The sequence below is a fragment of the Agelaius tricolor genome, unplaced genomic scaffold (assembly GCF_023055355.1).
Source record: "Agelaius tricolor isolate 1412-34295 unplaced genomic scaffold, bAgeTri1.0.p SCAF_4, whole genome shotgun sequence".
Lineage (NCBI taxonomy): Eukaryota > Metazoa > Chordata > Aves > Passeriformes > Icteridae > Agelaius > Agelaius tricolor.
This window is the reverse complement of record NW_027269264.1, coordinates 14,056,155-14,078,017: the sequence shown is the minus strand read 5'-3', so window position 1 is coordinate 14,078,017 and position 21,863 is coordinate 14,056,155. Positions and strand designations below refer to the sequence as shown.

The 21,863-nt window shown below is 37.4% G+C and overlaps 1 protein-coding gene across 4 annotated transcripts in view; it reads right to left on the bottom strand.

Annotated features, from left to right (window-relative positions):
* Window positions 1-21,863, bottom strand: part of HOOK3 (hook microtubule tethering protein 3) — an 85,934-nt gene that overhangs the window by 63,058 nt on the left and 1,013 nt on the right. For all 4 annotated transcript variants that reach the window (XM_071424663.1, XM_071424666.1, XM_071424665.1 and 1 more), the window contains exon 2: window positions 8,727-8,812. In XM_071424663.1, coding sequence (XP_071280764.1) covers window positions 8,727-8,812 — 86 coding nt within the window. The remainder of the gene's footprint in view (window positions 1-8,726; window positions 8,813-21,863) is intronic.

Genomic DNA, 21,863 nt, shown 5'->3' with positions numbered 1-21,863 from the left:
TGAACAATACACATGCTGTCTTGATAGAGTGAGAAGAGCTACGAAGCGTCACTGAAGTTTTTATGCCTAAGAACATACTTCACTATTTCATCTACCAAACACTATCAGTTTTTTAAATCCTCTTTTCACAGTAACCCTACACAAATCTTTTTGTGAACACCCTTCCTTAGAAGCTTTTCTATTCTCTGCACTTTTGACAAGGCAATTAAGAAAAAGAACAGAGAACTATTTCTATGCATAAGTTCTTCCTATTCATTTTTCTCAAAGCATCTTCCACAAGCTGCTTCTTCAAGACACCTCCTGACACTCTCTCTTCTGCTACCAAACTCAAAGATCATCTAAGAGGCTAACATTTTCTACTGCTCAATTCAAATTCTCCCTTTATCACAGAGAATTTTGAAAATGCTATTATCAGAATTAAGGAGAAATAATGTACTATATATAACCGGTTTTAAAGGAGTAGGAAAACATAAGGAAAGGTTTCTATTTTTCTATTTCATCCAACATATGAAGTCAATACAGCCAGAATGAAAAAAAGAGCAAAACACTCTTAAGAGTTTGTGTTACAGTTTCAGGTGAAGTACTCTGTTTTCTGGACTGCTGCATTTGCCACTGATTACTATTAGATTTACTGCTGCACCTTCTACACATAGAAGCGTTGTGGACTGAGACCTTTCTTTGAAGGGCAAGGCGCCATGAGATCTTTTGGCAAAATTTCAAGAGAACTCTGAATATGCCTGGAGAGTCAAATAACAACCATTTCATATATACTGTAAACCAGCAACTACATCAGAACTTTTATTAGAGCACAAACTTTGCAGCCACACTTTGCATCTGATGCACAGTACATGCTGTGTTCCATCTTCTCCACAGTGCCTTCACAATGCCTCAAGGTCTGCAAGCTGTACTGCAACCACAATACACAGCAATGGAGGAAGACCACAAATAGCAATGTTTCTCTACTGACACATTTTCATTGCTATTTTTTCACACTTTGTTACAGACTCTGGTGAAGATTACAGCATATTTCATTTCCTTGTCATGGCACCTGCAAACATATATCTGGAAGAACAGCTTTAATTACTAGTTAAGTTGATGACTCCAAATTACTTCCATTCAAAAACAGTACAGTTCTAGCACAGATGACAGAATCTTAAATTGCAAAATAGAAAAAGTAATGTCTTATCCAGACTATCACTGGTTTTGAAATATATGTTTTCAAATAGCTTTCAAATGGCCTCTCTGTCACAAGAAGACAGGTAAACTTAAGAATGATATTGATTCAAGTACATGTAATATCTCTGACACATGAAAAAAGTTTACATTCAGCTTTTACATGAAACAAATAGCTCTCCTTACAAAAAGCCTTAATTAAAAAGCCTTCATTTGCCTAATTTCCGCTCAATCACAACAAAATCATCTGGACACTAATGATTAGAATGACAGTTCAAATCCATTTTAGGTGCGGGGTTCAAAAAATACTCCAATGACTGCCAAATGGTCTTCTGAGAATTGCTGATACACAAATAAGCTAGCTTAACAAGAGACTCACAATTATAAAATATTTATGCAGCTGAGAGATAAAGCAGGTATGACCTGTGCTTCCTCATCAAAAAAAACCCAACAGGGATTCCTTAAGGAATCTTATCATTTTAAGGGTTGCACTTGGACACTAACATCTTTAGCTGCTTCAAGTCTGTGGTGTCATAAATATATCAATCCTTGACATACCATTTTCATGGTTCTAGGAAACAACATGAGCAGGTATAAACAACATCCCATAAGCAAAATTATATTTGGACTGACTGGGTAGCTGATATTGCACATCCAGTTTTGAACAATAACAGCACCAGTAAGGGAATCAGCTGAGGAACGCTAACAAGACTTCAGTTAGGTCCATCTTACTTCACTCTGAAAGCCTGAAATTCAGCAGAAACGAAGCAGCTTTCCTCAGCTACTACTCTAATAAAAGGAACACAGGGACCAGCAATTGTCTTTTACAGTTCTGATGCAAGTCATAGGCTACCTAAACCCTGATATACATCATCAGACATACTTAAGGAAGGTCCCTGAGAAATACATCTAAACTCAGTGTGGTAGTCCTCTTCCACAGATCCATTTGTTTTTTCATTTGTATGTATACAAACCTCATGGAAGCATCCAAGGGTCCAGCAGCCGATAAGCAATCCAGTTGAAATCAATATAATGTAACAATGGTCAAAGTAGCACCAACAGTTCTTTTTAGAGAAGCTTAATACAGGTTACACAATAATTAATAGCACACTGCAAAAACACTTTGACAGGAACACAATAAGCAGAAAAGCAAAAGATGGGGTATCAACACCAATCAAATCTAGAATGATCATCCTTTCCTCAACCTCATCACCATTATAATTTTCTTTCTCTTCAAAAGTCTCATTGAAGTTCATTACTAGTAACAACTGCCATGCTTTCTCTATATAACAAACTGTTGGAAATCAAACCTGAAATAATTTTTCCATAGTAACTTCTAAACATACTTTTAAAAAGGGGCTTCCAGAATGTTATATCATTCACAGCCCTTGCTGCAAAAAAGCCTCCTTTTGCTATATTTCTGGGAACCATAATTCAATCAAATTCAGGTCATCTTAGGCCATTTCATTTGACAGCAACAGCATTCTTCTTACAGTGTTTGAAAAAGCACTACCTAAGCAAATACAAAAACGTGGGGCTGAGAAGTGAGCAGCTATACTATCAGAAAATTAACTGGAGCATCTTCATTGCCATGAGACGACTCATATATGAACTAAGTATTTTGAATTCACTAAGTTCCTGAGCCTAGACCCAAACTGGCCAACTTTCAGGATTATAAAGGTATTTGTGTATCAGTTGATTGCTGCCTACTATCTCAGTAGTACTGCAGATAACTGGGACTTTTTTTCAGAGCAGAAGATACTTATGCTGTTGCTAATGCTCTATCACTTCATGTGATGTTTTCAGCAGTGCTCATTTATACCATCTCCATCTTATTTTGTATGTAAATTTTCCTTTATTTAAGCAATCATCTCTCTCCATCACAGATGCCAAGAGACAGAAATACTCTTCTAAAGAAAACCAACCCACAGAGCATGTAGTATAACTCATGATTATTACTCATTATAACAGTGGTACAGTAAGCTGCATCAAAAAATGTGTTTACAAAAAATTTCCCTCCCCCAGTGATATACAAAAGCATGGCTTTTGTGTTTTGCATGTGTCAAAATGCATACATCGTGTTGCAATGTATAATAGAACAAATGAATAATTCATTGATAGAGGCGCGATGCACAGATGACAGAAGAAAATACATACAAATTCTTACATCTACCAAGGCCAGTATCACAGAGGAAGAAAGAATCAAAACAAGAGGGACACCTGGCACTAAAGTCTCCAGAGTGGGATGAAAGGAAAATTTTAAAACAGGAAATCCTGCTATTCTAGGGATATCAGTGGACAGTGAAAACATAAGTAAAATCATTGCAAGCTACACACAAAAAAAAAAGGATGTGATTCAGAAACAAGCTATGGCACTTGTACCAGCACAAGCAACACAACTTTAGGCCAACAGCCTACTCATAGAAAAATCAAACATTTTCTTTTGCTTCCACTCTTTACTCCTGCAGTACAAGATTCTTTATTTTCTTCTGAAAGTATACAGGCATTACTTCTCACTGTATTTCACATCAATGCTAGTCAGAGGGATTACCACATCTAAATAGAAACAATGAATCCTACAGAACAATACACAAAAGTTAAACTAAAACATAGGCTGAGTTTCTTCCTCCAAGATAATACAGTTAGCACTAGAGAATTACATTCAATGGTATTTTAAGCTGAAAGTCAAAGATAAAGTTTTAATGATATAAAGGAAGAAAATGTCCTTCAGGAATTTAACAACACTTGTTTTTTAACAGCTGAGACTGCAAGCAAAATTTTCATGCTTGGTTACATAGAACACAGTTCTGGTACTTGCTATCGCACACTACATCAATAGCAAAAACCTTCTGAAGGTGTCAGTAATTTCCTCTGTAACCTCTTCTTCTCACAGCTTATTCCAGCAGTTTTGTTAAAGAAAATTCTGCTGCATTTGTTGTGATGTCTGGCACTCACCTACAGATGGGCTGCTACTGTGAGTGTAAAAAATATTGAGGATGCTGTATGAAAAATTAAGAACCATAGAAGAAACTGTCAGCCCCCTCCACTTGGTACAAGGCACAGCTGGCTTTTATCAGCTGATGAGCAAGCAATGTTCTTCCTCTTCTCTTTCCTCTTTTCTTCCTTTTTCTGACTAAATCCTACAGTTCTGTTTTGTGCAAATTTTATCTATGTCTAAAACAACTAATTCCCTAAGCCAGGGATCTCTCAAAAACTGCTCCTCATCATGACCTACTATCTCCCACCCTCATAAGTACCAGTGGACTTTTCCTAAGAAGGCAGATGTAAGGAAAAAAAATAGAAATAATAGAATTCACTATTAAACCTTTCAGTTTTTTGGAAGAAATACTATCCTCACTCCCCTATCTGGAAATATATCCACAACACTAGTCCACTCCAACACCTTTAAATTTTCATCAATGCTCTTCTTTACTGGATATATTAATTTGCTCTTTAATATTTTAAAACATTAATTAATTTACTGTAGTAAAATCCTGATTCACACAAAGTTGCCAGAACTTTCCCCTCCCTACCTTTACCTAATCAGGTAAAGGCTCAAAGAACACACACTTAAAAAGAACCTTTAACAGGAAGCACCTAGACTAAGAAACACCTGTTTTTCCTTTTTCCTTGGAAAATTACAAAAATAGTAGTTTATCCTTCTCAATAGAATAAGAGTAATGGCATTTAAGTTGTGTCTGCAGTCAAAACAACACATTTTTCCTTTGAAGATTAACTTTTGGAGAGATTTTCATGTCAAATACAACTATTCAGGTTTTCACTGCAGATGATATGTTTGCAGTGACCTGATGCTTTCAGACTTGCTCCTTGCTATTTAACATCGCTGCATGACTTTTCCAAGTAACCTTAAGCATACAGCTGTCTTCCGGCAAAAATTGTATTCTATATTACTATCTTTCTTGGGGCAGAGGGGGAACCCGTGTTGCTAATATAAAAAGGCAAAAAAGCCTGCTCTAGACTTGCTTCACATTGTTGAAAATGCCCTAACTCCCAGTGAAGTAGTCTTCCTGTTGTCTTTATTCAAAGGACAACAGGAAGATTTCACTGCTAGTATTGATAATTTTCAAGAAAGAATATTTAAAACAGCTTTGTCAACATGCTCCTGATCAGCTTTCTAGTCAGCTACACAAATGCTGATCCCTATATTTCACCTATATTCCACTATCATGTCCAGAGAAAGAGAAAATATTTTGCTATTCTACAATCCCTGGTTTCTACTTCAAAAATCCATTACACTAATCTTCTGTTACACCTCTTATCTTATACTACTTACCTTCTGTTTATTATGTTTTTAAGAAAAAAAACAAAAAAAGCAGTATTTTCTCTCAAAGATTGTTCATGTTATCGTTCCTGTTGTACAATCCAAGATCAGATTGCTGCTGCTCTTCAAAGTTTATCTCAAAAGGAATGCAGTCAAGATTTAGCAATACTGTTGCTAAATTTCAGGATAAGAATATGTCTGTTCATTACATAAGTATGCAAAATGTTAAACCTGAAGCACAACTCCCATAAAGTACGATAGTTGAATACTAATTTTGGCATGTTCAAATTATTATATAGGACATAAAGAAAGAATGATAAATTGTCTAGGGGATCTTTACATATTTTAAAATCATGCTACAGAAATGCAATATTTGTATTGTATATTTATTTTTAAACTTCAGTTCATCATCAGAAAACAGTATCTCAGAACCACATGCTAAAAAGTCTTGCTTTGAAATATTTGACTACACTGAGATTTCCCTTTTCCCCTCTCTTGTTCTTCCTGTGAACTGGCAGTTCCTTCTCTCACTAGGAGGAAGGCTCCTGCTCCTGAGAATCTGCAACTAAAGAAGAGACTCAGTTCCCTCATAGCAGTTACAGCCCTAGGAGCTCTGTCAAACAAATCAGCCGTGTTCAGTAAACCTGAGCCACACAGCAGCACAAGAAATGCTAAACACTCGAACAGGATGGAGGACCCTCATCTTCTGACTGATATCAAGAAAGGCTGTTGCTTGCTCAGGGTTTGAATTCCGGGCATTGTTGAAAGACTGCTGAAGCTTGTCCAGTCCTCACATTATTATTTCTTCAGCTCTTACACCTGGGCATGAGCTGTACAGGAAGGGAAACCTGCAAATTACCAAACGTGATTATGCAGCTTTGGAAGGTATGGTCAAGGCTCAAGTGGTGTTCTCCCCTGTTGCAACAGTTAGTGAGGTGGAGGTTTGAGCAGCAGACAAACCCTGCAAGTCAACAACCAGCTGTGATACAGTGTTGGCAATAAAGTTTTAGTTTTGATAACTATTAAACCCTTTTGAGAATAAGGACTGCTTGGAAGAGATAGGATCCACCAGGCTACGGTGGACAGATGCATCTTCACGAACAGGCTGGCCAAGGTGGTAAGAAAGTTTTATACAAAAAAAAAAAAAAAAAAAGTGAACATTAAGTTACAAAGTAGTGAACTCTGTTGAAGAACTAGGGGTGAGGAATGATATGAACAAAAGACACCTCATAGTCAACAAAACAGGTATGGGTAAAGCGGGATCACCTCAAGCATATGCACATAAATATACAAAGGCCTAAAGAAGAACACTCTGAAAAAAGCTTCATTCTTGGGAATCAGAAAGACTGGATGTGGTGTTGTTAACAGGGGTCCCAGGAAGAGGGAAGAGACGAGGATCTGACTCCATGTTTCAGAAGGCTTGATTAATTATTTTATGATACATATTATATTAAAACTATACTAAAAGAATAGAAGGAAGGATTTCATCAGAAGGCTAGCAAAGAAAGCAGAGAATGGAATGATAACAAAATCCCGTGTCTGACCAGAGAGTCTGATACAGCTGGACTGTGACTGGCCATTAATTAGAAACAACCACATAAAACCAATCAAAAATCCACCTGTTGCATTCCACAGCAGCAGATAATTATTGTTTTGTTTTGTTCCTGAGGCCTCTCAGCTTCTCAGGAGAAAAATCCTAGCAAAGGGATTTTTCAGAAAATATCACGGCTACAACTGGATGGATATGTGGAGTGCTTGTGCACTAATGCAGGCAGCATGGAGAACAAATAGGAAGAAACAGAGTTCTGTATGTAGTTGCAAGGTCACAGATGCACTGGGATCATGAAGTCATGGTAGGATAGCTCACATGCCAAGGCTGCTGACATGAACATATACAGGCTCCTTAGGAAGAACAAGCTAAGAAGGCAGTGACAGAAAGATGCCCTTTCTGTGACAGACCAAAGGGAACGCATGAGCCCTGCCTTAGGACGGATTTGAGCCAGCTGAGAGATTACTAGTCAGAATGACTAAGCAGATCAACATGAGTGACACTGCTACAGATTCCTGCTATAGACTGCCTGATCAGGATGACATCTTCATAGAAGAACTGATGAAGCATTACAGGGGTAACTGGAGAGCAAGATGGGCTGGAAAATGGCTGAAATGCTAGGCTCAAAGGTTCAGAAGCATGAAATCCAGCTGGATTCACTAGCAGCATATCCAAGGGGTCAAGAGTATTAAATGTCTTTAGCAGGGACCTAGATGATGAGACAGAGAGCAATTTTTCATATAATATAAAAATGGAAGGCATGTTTGACACACCTGATAGTTGCATTGCCATATAGAAGAAATTTGACAAGCCGGAAAAACAAGCTGAGAAAAGCTTGTTTTCTTACACATTTCAGAAAAGTTAAAACAGCTTTGCAGACAAGAAACCAGGCAGAAACCAAGTGGAACACACTCCAGCAATGTGTCCTTGCAGCAGAGAAAGCAAACAAAAACCTGGGCTGTGTTGGGAAGACTGCTGCTGGCAGGCCAAGGGAGGTACTGCTCAGATCTGTTAAAACCACATCTGAGCTGCTGCATCCAGGCCTCCCCAGTAAGAGAGACACCTGGACATACACATAAGTTCAGCAAAGGGCAATTAAGATGATTAACAGACTGTAGTTTCTGTCAAATGAGGTGAGATTGAGTGAGCTGTGTTTGTTTAGCCTCAAGAAGAAAAGGCTCAGTAAGATCTTATCAATCCTGTGTATAAATAACCCGATGGCTTATTCTTCTTTATACCCTCACATAATCTCAACGGTGTCTGGTTAACAGACGAGGGGTAGTGGAAACAAACTGAAAAATACTTCCAACTGCAAAAAACTAAATTGACAGTTCCATTCAGTTCATCATTGAAGCTTTATTGCATTAAACTACTTCTAACACTACTGACTAGAGTTTCAAACAACAATCAGGGCCAATTACCTTACCTTGCACTGATTTCAATTTAAAGTGTGAATCTGTATGTCTAGTTTTAATTCAGGTTACTTTCCAGTAAGTTCACACTTTAATGAACTCTTCTCTAAAACAATTGTTTTTTTTTTCATTTAAGATAGTTATCTGTAAACTACAGAGGAAAAAATCATTAGTCATGTTCCACTTAAAAGTACCGACTAAGCCACATCCTTAAGAGAATACCAGCCAAGGTAAAACTCATGTAAAAACACAAAAATGTACAGATAAAAAAACCCTCTGCATTTAATTCATTAAATAAACAATTACTTACATTTTCTGAAGAACCTGGGCCATCACAACCCCACTCGTTAAATCTTCCACGGTCTGGCATGGTGCCTCAACATTAAATGTTTGGATCTATGTTAGAAAGGAAAAAGTTATTCTTATTTTCTTCAATGTAAAGGAATTTTCAAAGGTTTGAAAAAAAATACTACCAAATAGCAAAAATAATAAACTCCACATATTTAGCATACAGGTTTGGTTTAAAAAGCTTTATATTTAATAGTCAAATACACAAACATCTTGTTTTCTAATCCTTGTTTTCTCAATAAACTGCTACAAAAACCAGTATTACATTCTCCAAAAGGCAAACTTTCTACTGCATTTTCTACTTACTGAAAGTCATCAGTGCATTCAAGTACTTCCATATAATCTTGTGTATATATTCAAGTACACGCTCTCAATCAACAAAATAAAGAAACTCAATTTTTAGAAGGAACAGTGATCCCACAGAACACTCATCAGCTCCCCACAATGAGAAGACGAAATGTAGATTGACATACATATTCCAAACTTGATTAATCCCTACTATCAGATGGAAGAGAAGAACACAATATTGCTAAACCGTGATTGGTCTATACACTACTAGAATTCTGAATATTTCATGCTAATGTACTAACACAGTGACATGCACCACAGTCCGCACAAAGCTCTTTTCTTCCTTGCTCTCTTGATGAGAAGAATCAGTCCACTTCAGGGCAAGCTTTTTAACTGGTTTAAGTTACTTGATAATTTACTTTAAAATAACATTATTTTTAAATTATGTGGATGAGTTTGCAACAATTTTTATGGTATTATTTGGAGGGTATCTGTCTAGTGCTCTCTGCTACTATCCTCCTCCTACAGGAAACTTGGGCTTATTTGTAGAAAGCAAACTTTTTCATATACACAAGGGATAAAGCAGTCTACAAAAGCGCTTGCAGTTTCAGAGTACATAAATGTTAGATACATCAATCATTTTTTTCTGAACATAATGTGCAACCATTCATGCTTTAGCAGCATTTGGAAGAGTAATAGTTGTTAGTCATTTCTCAATAAATACCCTTTATATGTGTGTATTACAATAAAAGACAATTCATGTTTCAGTGGGAAATTTTGGAGGTCTTCCTCTGAGAAGGCTCTCAGAAAGTCAAGTGCACAACAGCCAGATTCTCCTTATACCTTTGGAATAGTATATCATTATACCTTTGGTATAAGGACTCTAGGCCACTGTAAGGTACAATTAGTAATGTAGACATTCTAGCAATGCCATTTAACATTAATTTGGAGTACAGGCACCTAGATGAAATTTCTTGTTTTCCCTGTATTCTGGAGGAAAAAAAACTAACACTCAAGTAGGAAAATAAAAGCCATTATATCCATGAAGAGTCAAAAATTGAGCTCTCAGAGCATGTTTCCTGGTCAACTCTGACCAGTCAGTAATAATGAATGATGTCCATGTTCCAAAAGCACATTAATAAATTACTGAGTGGCATATAAGACAGACAAGAGTGACTTCTGCACTTCTGATTCAGATTTTATTACAGCATGGTCTGAACTACCTGAAGAAACCCCACAGCTGCCTCTCCAGAAATCAAGAAGCCATCATAGGTTGTCAGGACACTAGATGAAAATCAGAGTGGGTGGGTGAGGAAAAAAACCCACGCATGAAAGCACAACCTAACAGGATACAACACTGAATTACTATTTTGCCAGAAAACTGAATTTACCAGTAGTTTCGGATTTGTGGCAACAATGTTGAAGAAATACAGAGACAACTCTGAGTCCCCAAGTCAGCAAAATATTTAACAATATATAATAGTTTACAGCTACAACAATAAGATCTGCAAAAACATTGTGGATACTTATGCTTGAAGAAGTTTAAGATGCTAAAAAGATAAAATTATCAAGCACAGACAATGAAAACATTTATTCTAATTTTGTGTATTATACATTTAAATAATGAAAATTGAAATAATTTTGCTGCACAAGACCAAATCAAAAAATCCCTTAAGAACTACTACTGTTACAGTTTTCCAGAAGTAGACAAGGTTAAATGTTCTTTTCAAATAAGCAACAGCAACATAATTAAGGTTTACAGAGTGCAAATTAACCAGAGTGTTTTAGATTTATTTTGTAACTTGATATACAAAACACTTCCTTGACTAAATAAAAGTGTATGTAAATGATACCACTACACTGAAAGATGAGCAAGTCAAAGAAAGATAAGCAAGTCTATTTCCAAAACACAGAGGAAAAGGATGCACATTCTCTGTTATTTTGTGTATAATTTCATCATCATACTTCTCTAACACTTTACATAGAAGAAAAGTCTAAAGTATCGTTAAGGTTCAGTTAACCTATCCGAACTCTTTCTTCCTCCCATAGACACACATGCAAAATTGCCATTGAGGAAAATAATGTTTCTCATAGTTAGACATCAAAGAAAAGAAAGAAACTAATGGGTATTTTATCTGTATACACATTTAAATTTCATAATAAATGAAATTTAATTTTACATTTAGTTTATATATTTTTTATATTTAGCTTTAGTGTAAAAAATTATAAATTTTGTTTTCATATTTCAATTGTGCCAAATTTATACTGCAAAACATTTACACAAATCTTAAAAAATAAAGAACTATATGCTTTTCATATCCTTCAGAGATATGAAAGTTACAAATTTTCTTCAAGAAACTTTACACAAAATAGCTTTTCAAATTTACATCAAAGTCAAACTCCTATACCATTGCCAGTTCTACAATATGCTAAACTTAAGTAAGGCATAGAAGGGAGAAAATTATAAGAATGTGGCAAATGATAAGAATGTGGCAAGACACAGAGTTCCAGCTATTGAGACAAGCAAATTTTTGCGCGTGTGCCTCAGTAAACAGTAAACAGCTATTCAGTAACAGCTGTTAAAACAGTGCTCTTCCTGTGCATTGAGATGTATCTCCTCCTGGAAGACTACTCTCCCTTCCTGCACCAACTGCTCCTCTGCTCCTACTTTTTCAGTGCTTGCAATGCAGTTCTCATCATTAGTTCCACAGCACTGAAAAATAATTTCTGTTTGCTGTTATGATTACTGGGGCTATTTCCCCATTTCTTGAACTGCTGTACAGAGCCTGTATGTCATGTCTGTGGGCACACATGAATCTCATAAAGTTCAAGGCCAAGTGCTGCATCTGAGCTGGGGCAACCTCCCCTACCAACACAGGCTGGGGGAAGAACAGATTGAGAGCAGCCCTGCCAAGGAGTTGGGGGTGTTGGTGGGTGAGGCTGAACATTAGTCAGAAATATGCATAGTCAGCAGGTTAAAGGTGATTTCTCCCCTCTACTACTCTCTCATGAGACCCTCTACTACTCTCTCCCGTCTACTCTCTCAAGAGACTAGATCTCTCATGACTCTAAGTACTACAGCGAGCTCTAGGGTCCTTCGTACAAGGAAGACACAGACAAGTTTGAGCAGGTGCTGAGCAGGACTTTCTTCCTATGATGAAAGGCTGGGAGAGTTGGGGTTGTTCAGCCTGGAGAAGAGAAGGCTTCAGTGAAACCTCACTGTGGTCTTCCAGTACTTTAAGGGAAGATGGGGGCATACTTTTAAATAGGCCCCGTAGCAACCAGAAAAGCAGTAACTGTTTTAAGTTGAAAAATCATAGATTCAGAGTAGATAAGGAAGAATTATACTATGATGAGGGTGGTGAAACACTGGATCAGAGAAGTGGTAGATGCCCTATCCCCAGTAAGGCTGGGCTAGGCTCTGCACAACCTGATCTAGTTGAAGACATTCCTGCTCAAAGCCGGGGGAAGGGGCAGGGGAAGGTTGGACTACCTGACATTTAAAGGTCCCTTACAACACAAACTATACTATGATCCTACCACATAAGACTCTGAGGAAAAGAAAGGGGTAAAGTGAAAAACCTCAGCCACTTGACTTAATCACTAGGTCTAACGGGTCTTCATACCTTCCATCAACTATCCTGCAATGAGAGAAAAGGGTTCTTTAATTTTACTGAATATTAATCCAGATCTCTGATCTACATGGACACAGAGAGTCAAATTTTATAAAAACCTTAGAATAAGAACAGGTTACTGTTACAATGCAAAGGAGGTTATCACTGGAGACTGAATAATTGCTTCAGGAAGACAATATCTTAGAAAATTTGAGTTAAGAATTCCTGGTTACATATATGACTAGTTAGGATTTGTTAGCTGCTAGGGATAGGATGCAAAAATGTATTTTATGAAAAATACTTTTGATATGAAGGTCAGTGAACTGGACAAACACTCAGTTGTCATAGACATTAGGTGAAAACCAGGATAAAAATGTAATGGGGAATCCAGCATCCCATGAAACTTGATGAGAAAAAGAAAAAGAGTAAAAAACCAAACAAAGCAAAACAATTCCACCTTAAAGACAAAAAAAATTCTCAATGACCTTTTCCTTCTCAACATTAAGGGATAATGAAAGACTTGCTCTTTGCACAGCGATTATATACATGGCTTGGTTTCTATTAATGATAGAGTTACATAACAAACCTCTCAAATATTCTTTTGGAACAATACCTGAAATTGTTATTAGTGGTTCTTAGCAGATAAAACTCTGTGTGACTGGTTACCTTAAGTGCAAACACAACAAACAGTAACACCCAGTTTCCAATTTATCCAAGCAAAGCACTCCCCAGTCACTGGTGGGGGACAAACTGTGCACAGGTCCACAGATTCTGACCAACCTGCTTGTTTCTGTCAGGTTTTGCCACTCTCTTTCCCTCGCCTTACCATTACAACTATTATTAACAATTATTATTACTGTTGTTGTTGTTGTTATTAGCATATTTAGTACTATGTTATATTAATTATTGGTACTATTCTATATTTATGTTATGTCTAGCCTATTATTATTGTTGTTGTTGTGTTGTTTTGTTTAAATGATTAAATTTTTCTCATGTCAACCTGCAAGGCTTACCTTTTCTTTTCCATTCTTCTTCTTCCACAGGGGAATCAGTGGGGGAATGAGTTGCATGATCCTTAATTCCCAAAAAGGATTTAGCCATGGCACCACCAATTTAGAATTATTCATCCACTATTTCACTGTATCTGTGGAACTGACCATGCAAGCTTACAGGTGGCTGCTATGCAGAGTCAAGAACAATGCCATGCCAGCACAGAAGAAACAAAACACAGAGACAAGACAGGGAGAAGTGGCTGTGCAGGATGCAACGAGTGCATTGGCAGAGACTAATAAGGTGAGTTGGACACTTCTGTCCTTGCACATTAATCCTGTATTACCCACAAGATCTGCAAGAATCTCACTAAAACAACATTTACTCAGCTTCATTGCCTGGAGGAAACCAGAATAATTCTTCACACAACAGCGAGATAATTTACTGATACACAGAGTTGTTTTTCCTCAGATGTAAAATTCTTGTATTGAGACAGTCCTTTCAAATTAGAAATGGATTCTCATCCTAAAAGCATATCTTGTCCTTTTGGATAACTTTAGGATTTCTTTGCCCATTTTTCTCCTCACAGCTCGTAACACTGCAATCTTCTGCCTGCATGGTCATGGCATAAGCTGTCTTTTCATGCTTTCCAAGGTAACAGCAGACTGCATGAAACAAACAATGGGGAAACAGATTCTCTAACAAGCAGCAGCTTTATTCCAAGATCCGAATTTGTGAATGTTTCCACTGATTTTTAGGTTGTCAGACTTTCATTACTAAAATCTCAAAAGTTACTTGTGATCCAGCTGTAATGTTAGCTACTCAATTAGCCCAACAAGGAAATTACAATATTATATTGTGTTTAAACCCAAATATCTGAATAGGCCAAAGCCATGAAATATCTCAATCAAAGTATTTATTCAAAGTGATGTTTTTTCAGTTACTAAATGTTTCCTTTGCCGAAACACAGTGCAGAAAGCAGAAGACACACCTTGACTAAAGCTTACTTACCAAAGGATTTAAGAGATAAGAGAGCCAGAGAGCCATGACAGCAAAAACCAGCTACTACCGCACTGTCTTGGCCTTGCCATCAAATTGCTGCTAACTGACGTGTTCAAGTATGACAAATTATTAAGATACATTGAACAGAGTCTCAAGTCTGAATGGTTTTTGGTTTAACCATTTCAGAAACATTAATGAAAACACAATCTGACCTACCCACTCCTGTGGTAAAAATTAATGTATTCCTGTTTTCAGGAATACATACTTTCAGCTGAAAGCCAGATGAGCCAACTGATGAAAAAGAATTCTAAACAGCATTTGTAATGAAGATAAAATGAAGATATATAATACATAAAAGAAGGCCTAAAACAGCAACATAAACCAACAGTTCTTTCCAAGCCTTCATCTATTAAATCACGTTTTATTTAAAAGTAGTATGTATCAGTCAATGCTTTATCTTTTCAAAATAAAAGCCACTAATAAAGTGCCAAATTGCCAAGCATTAAATCAATGGATCCACATTTATGGGATACATACATTCACACTGCACCAAGCACCAATGAATTTTAGAAAGCTTCAAAAGTGCCTTTTAAGACTAGAAGTATCTTCTTTCCTTTTTTGGAAAAAAAACCAAACCAACCCAATCCAAACACAAATGGTAGGCTTTCCAGGAACCAGTAGCTTCCTTTGCTAATCGAAGTACAAAATTTTCCATCTCTACTGCCCAGAAGAGACAAAATAACACACTTACAATCATGTCACATTAAACACAGAATAGAATATCTTCTACCTTCAGCACTCTGACTCACAGAAGCCCAGATAGTAATCCAGCTCACAGAACTGGGACGCCTGAAGTCTCACCAAAGGATAATGAAACTTTTCTGTAAAAGTATGTGTTCAATAAAAATAGCAGAACAGCGCTCAATGAACGAAAGAGTGAAAATCTTTCTATTCTGAATTAAGATGGCCAAGCTAGTAAAGTCTGAACAACATCAGGCAAACGTGCCCAAACAGATCCATACTAAAATAAGTACCAGGCAGCAAGATATAGCATTTATGTAAGGGCACAGGGCCAAGAAAAGTCAATTTACTTCTTGGCTAGTGGCTAGCTAGAAAAACTGTAGAAATTTATACATATTTCTAACATTACATAAACAAACAAAAAAACCAAACAAAAACAAACAAAAACCCACAAAAACTACAACACAACAAAACAAGAAAACAAACCAAAAAAACCACCAGAACAAATCAACCCAACAAAAAAAAAGAACAAAAAATAAATAAACAAAACCAAAACAAAAAATAATAAAAAATAGATTACAGCCTTCCCTTTGCAAAATACAGAAGAAGAACAACTATTTAAAGCCCATAGTTCCAACCTTTGCACCTATAATTCAGATGAGAAACAGTCTCTATTGACAGGTGAAAGAAATACCTCTCTTCTCTGACAAGCACGGAAGATGAATCCGAGAACACTAAGTTCTACTGAAATACCATCTGCATAAACTTTCTGACCCATGGGGAAACACAGGCTTTCACAAGATCACATGAGTAAGAAAGATTTAGCAGCTAAAAGATAGGATTAAGAGAAAGCTGGCACTAAATTTTCAGCAGGTTAAGAAATTTCAGACTTAACAGATTCTAGGACTGGTAACAGATGTATCTGTAATCTGTAAAATTAGGATATCTTGCCTAGTTTAAGTCTTCTCCTTTTCTTTATTTATATTTCAACAAACAATTACCTGAACTTCATGGAATTTTGTGCAGAATACGATTTTTCAGAGGCTGACCAAATTCCATAAAAAAAGGCAGTAGCTACCATGTAACAGGCAGCCATCTTCTGACACTGACCATAAAATTAAATCATTACCCCTGCCAGAGGGATCAAGTCATGCTGGGCTTTTTTTCTAGCCACAAATGGGGCAGTAGAATTCATAAAGTCAAAATCAAACATGCAGACAAAAAGCATACAAAAATAAATCAAGAACCAAAAAACCCACACATAAATTCTGTTGCAGTTAATCACACACTTATTTCTACTTAGTCGTACACTGAAGTGAAACTATGGATACATTGCTGCCATAGCAAACAAGTTCAGTCAAAGATTTATTTTACGTAATCCTGAAATGTAGTAAGGTTGTAATTCATTTAATACTTTGCAACACTGCACTGAATAAATTACAGATGCTCATTTTCCTGACCTGTTGTCCCCAAAACATAAATCATGTGGTTAAATACACATTTCTTGTTTAATATTTTAACTTAGCTACCATGAAAGACAGCTTACATGGGAAGTCCACAAGGGATACAAAGCAATACAACACTTACAGCATGACACACTTTTGCAAAGAAACTTGCAGCTTAATGGCATGAAAGAGCCCTAGGAAAAAAATCCCAGGGCTAAAGCACATTATCATCAGATTTACAATGCATCTTCTTGTGCAATACTTGCTCCAACACCTGTACCACTTCAAAAACACTTCCTGTGTGCTCCCTTTGAAAAGATCCCATCCCTTTGTGGCCCCAGCTAGTCCACTGAAACACAACTCCAGCTTTGTATCCATTCAGAAGCTTCTGCCTGACACAGGCAGGAGCAGAGCACTGGCTGGACTCCCCCACCCTTAACCTTAGAGAGCTCTTCCCTTCACTGAAACCCTTCTCCTTTCCATGCTGTCTCTTTGTTCTCTGCTCTGAATGAGCAGTACTAGGGAACTCACACGAGGGAAGGGTCTAAGTCACGTATGGCAAATGCAGACAGAAAAACAATACAAGCATACTCTGCAGTGCAGGAAACCACTACTAGTGGTTAAAGAAAGAGTTAATCCTTCTCCCTTTCTTGTATGGCAGGACCTGCCAGGCTGTTGGCAGGAAAAGCCACAAGGACACTACTACTCTCCCCTCACTTTCAGCCATGCATTCCTGATGTAGCCTTGTGCTAGTGTTGGTTGCCACGTGACAGATAACCTCGCTGTTGTTTGGGGTTTTTTTTCTAATTAATCACTAGGACGTGCAAATTAAATTGATTTTAAAACCCCCAGACTTAGGTTCTGAAGCTGGGGCACTTAATAAACCGAATTTAGGCAAAGACCTTTCTAAACGACCACGCGAAAGAGTCAGCCAAAACGAGAAAGCAGCGAGTGCAATTGTGTAGCAGGGGAGAGAGGAGAGACCCAAGGCTCAACTTGAATGTCTACACATTGTAGCAAAGATTTCTAATGGTCCAGGAAGAACAGAAGGACGGAATATGATCTCAACGTTTACAAGCCCCAAAATATCACAATTAAGACAGACAGTTGTGCAAAATTCACAGCTTGACTTAATCTCTTCAAAACATCTGTGTTTAAGTATTTCAGAGAAGACAGAAACAGATTTCTCTCCACACCTCCCACTTTGAGATTAACGAGCTAACAGAAAACTTGTTTCCTTTACACTCTCTAAGGTTCATAGTTCCCAGTAGCAAAGTCTGTTTCTTTTCCACACAACAACTCACAAGCCCTCACCAAAAGATGAGGGGGCAGAATTGGAAGCTGAAATTGAGCACATACTAAATTCTATGGAAATGTCTTTTTTCTTCAGAGAACTTACTGTAAATGTACACTGTACAGAACAGCTCTACAGGAAGGAGAAAACGGGAAAAAAAAGCAGAATGTAGGACAAGGCCCCAAAGAATCAAAATCTAACAGTGTCAAGATGCATGCATGATGAATGATGCCAGCACCTCCAGATTCTTTGTTTAGTCAGACTGACTTCAAAACTGGGGGGACGATGGCAGGGAACATATACAAACCATATCCTATTACCTTTATTTATTATATTCCTATGTCATCAGCCTTCTATCACTTGCTCTTCAATATAATCTTGAAGAGAAATTCCTGTTTCTGCCTGACTTCTCAGCAATATGTTAAAAAATCCCTCTTATCTAATAATGGTGCTAGACACTCCAGCTCCTTCAAACATGGTGAATGTTACACTCAGAATATTACAGTCATAGACAACTATCCCTTTAAAAGCTGAAGCAATAGATTCTTTACTATCTTAGTGAGAGGTCATAAAATATAAAAAAAAAGTTGTTCAGCTTACTGGTCTTTCATATTAGTTGCAAGGGCTGTGATCTGCCATGTTCCTCAAGCCATATTCCACGACTGCAGACAAGCTCAAGTGGTTTTGCCCTCTGAACAACAACACATTGTACTCAAAAGAATAGTTTTCTTGATTCCCTGTCATCATCAGCACAATCAACCTCTCCTAAAATATATTTTTTTTCAAGAGGTAAGACAGGCTGATGCAATTATATTATCAGAAGTAAATGAAACTCTACAACCTTGTGGTCAGTGGCCAAGGAGTGAAGAGAAACAATTTAAACAGGCACAGCAAGTTGCCTACAATCTTGGCATCTACAAGAAACCAGAAGATTACTTAAAAGCACAAATGCACAAGGATCAAGAACAGCATAATAGTGTAATCTAAAAAGAATATAACTGGATGATGAGGAAAAACAGCCTTCCCGGTAGATTCCCCTAGTAATTCCTCTTTGAATAGAGTGCCTATCAAGCATTTGCAAGCAGCCATCCTGAGGAATCTGTTTCAGTAGTTGGTCACCTGTAGTTGGTCTCTACACTTCATACTACTACAGATAAATTCTTACAGTTGAGGATAGGCCATGACACAGAAGACAGAGATACACTGTACTGAGGAAATTTTTCAGCCAAAAAGGGGGAAAGGTCAGTATAAATAACCAAAGTGCTTAAAAGGTGGAGGATGCTGGAACAGGAGACTTGCAGTGTTCAGAAAGTTCTCACTTATCACAAAAGTTTCAACAGAAACTCTATTTGGCCTTGAGGGTTGGAAAAGAAAGCAGGCAAGATGCAGTTTGGTGGAGGCAGCACATATTAAAATAAGCAATATTTATCACAATGAAAGAAAGTTTATGACATCTCCACACCAGCTTACCACTTACAACCACTTAGCAGCAGCAGCCTCTTTGAGGAATCCTCCTGTTTACATACTAATGCTAAGCAATCTTTTCAGTATCATATCTTAGTTCTACGCTAGAAAAGAAAACTTCTCAGGTTACACAGCAAAAGCCTGTAGCTATCACAATGATTTCATACACATTAAAGTGTAATTGGCACAGCCACGTTTGGCAGCTCTCCACATTTTATGAAATGCCTCAGCTATGTATCGAAGTTGAGAGTGCTCCTGACACTACACACACACAAAAACAACCCAAACCAAACACCAAAACCCAATGTGTTCATATATAAACCAGTCTTAACTTTTAAACAGAAAAAGAAGTTGTCAATCTCTGTTGGATACATTGAAACAACTTTAGTATTATTGCAGTTTACCTCATAGCTGCATTTTTCTAAACTACCTTGGCTGAACTGCATCTTGGATAACAATCCCATAGTGTGTAGGATAGTCTCAAAAGGGAGTTTTGTGGGAGATTTTTGGTAGAGCAACAATTCTACAATTACAGTAAGTTGCTAACACTGCCAAAGTGCAATTATCATTTTTGAGAGGCCAGTACTTGGCCTCCAGTCCTTCGTTCAGTTTTCCTCAAGTTGCCACTACCATGGCTGTCTCAAAACAATATCATGGTCACCTGCTAAAGTGGTATAAAGTCAAAACTCATCCAGGTGTTTAAAATCCTGAACAAAAATTATTTAGGAAGCCATTTGATGGCATTGTCAGAGAGGTGAAAAATAAACAAGAAGCTAGCTAGAGCCAAAGCCTAACAACAAAAATTGTATTGGCAGGATATTAAAAATTATTAATATTCTGGGTATTGACAGAATATTAAAAAATAAACCAAAACATATTCAGAGGTAGGCAGCTTGCTCCAGCTTAAACACAGCAGAAGAGAAATCACAGGCATGTAGGATAAAAAGCCTAAGTGATATGCTCCTTAATTAAAATCATGAGTTGGTAGAGGGAGGAACACTTTGTTCTCACCCTATATCCAACTGAGCAAACATTCATTTTAGGCCAAACAGCTTCTCAGACTTGCAGAAATCCTTATCTATTCAAAACACAGACAAACCAGTTTAAGTACTTCTGTATGAATTAAGCAAGCAACCTGGGAGGCTAAACCAGTTCTAAAGAGCAACCAGCTTCTCTGGCATAATGGGAAATGACTGGCCTTCCCAGATGTGCATACACTGTTATTAAGACAGCTCTACCCTCCTATCTAAATGAACGGTTTCTCAAGAATCATTAGGGGACTTGAGAGAAAGCCAAACAAAAAAAGCATCTTCTTTATACACAGTCAGTTTCACTGAGGAACAAAAAACTTCACTGCCTCTTCTGCAAGTTTCATGTATGCTGGAATAAAGTCAAGTCACCTTTCTTCATTTTTTTATTACTGAGTCTGTTTCAAAGCCACATTCCCACATAAATGACGAAACTGTAAAATAATCCATAACTTCATACATTCATCTCAGAATAAAGCTGATCCATTCAAATGCTGTTTAAGATGATTTATTTCTGATAGCCAAAAGAGATGCAGGTAGTCTCCTCGTTAGTTCAGTATTTGAGAAGTATAAAGGCACCTGTGTGGACCATTTCTACAGACAGGACCAGGCTGCACGGGGTACGTACAGCTTCAGGACTGCAGATTATAAAGACTGAGCCTCTCACTCAACTTTTCTTTGCCAGTATTAACATGTGTCAACTTCCTCATATTGGGACTTTTTATTCCCCACACCTGAAAGAGAAAGCATGGAAAGCCCAAAGCAAAATAAGTGGCCAACAATTCTCCATAACAAATATGGAAAAGCTGGCAGGAATATGAAGGAAAGTGAAACTCAGTGACTTATTGCAGACCTAGGTGAAGCACTTCTCTGAAAACCTCTTCCCCAAAATTGTCACCTTCTATACTTTCCAGGCCATGTGCTCACCTCTAACAATAAACTATTTCCCTTGCTCATCCTTTCCGACTTTCATTGAGAAATCTAACCTGTTATTCCCCAGGAACTTACTCATCACCATCAGAGCTTCAGTCAGCTCTGGCTTCTCATAGAAAAATAATCTGAAAATTTCTGTTTCTAGTTAACAATCAGTTGTATTGCAGAGTTTCATATTCTAGGTATTTATTTGGCAATTTTGATTATAGAAGGGAAAAAATCCAAACCAGCCTCAAACCAAAATCCTGAGGTTTCAAACAACTGACCAATTACTCAGCTGCTACAGAAAGTTAAATTCCA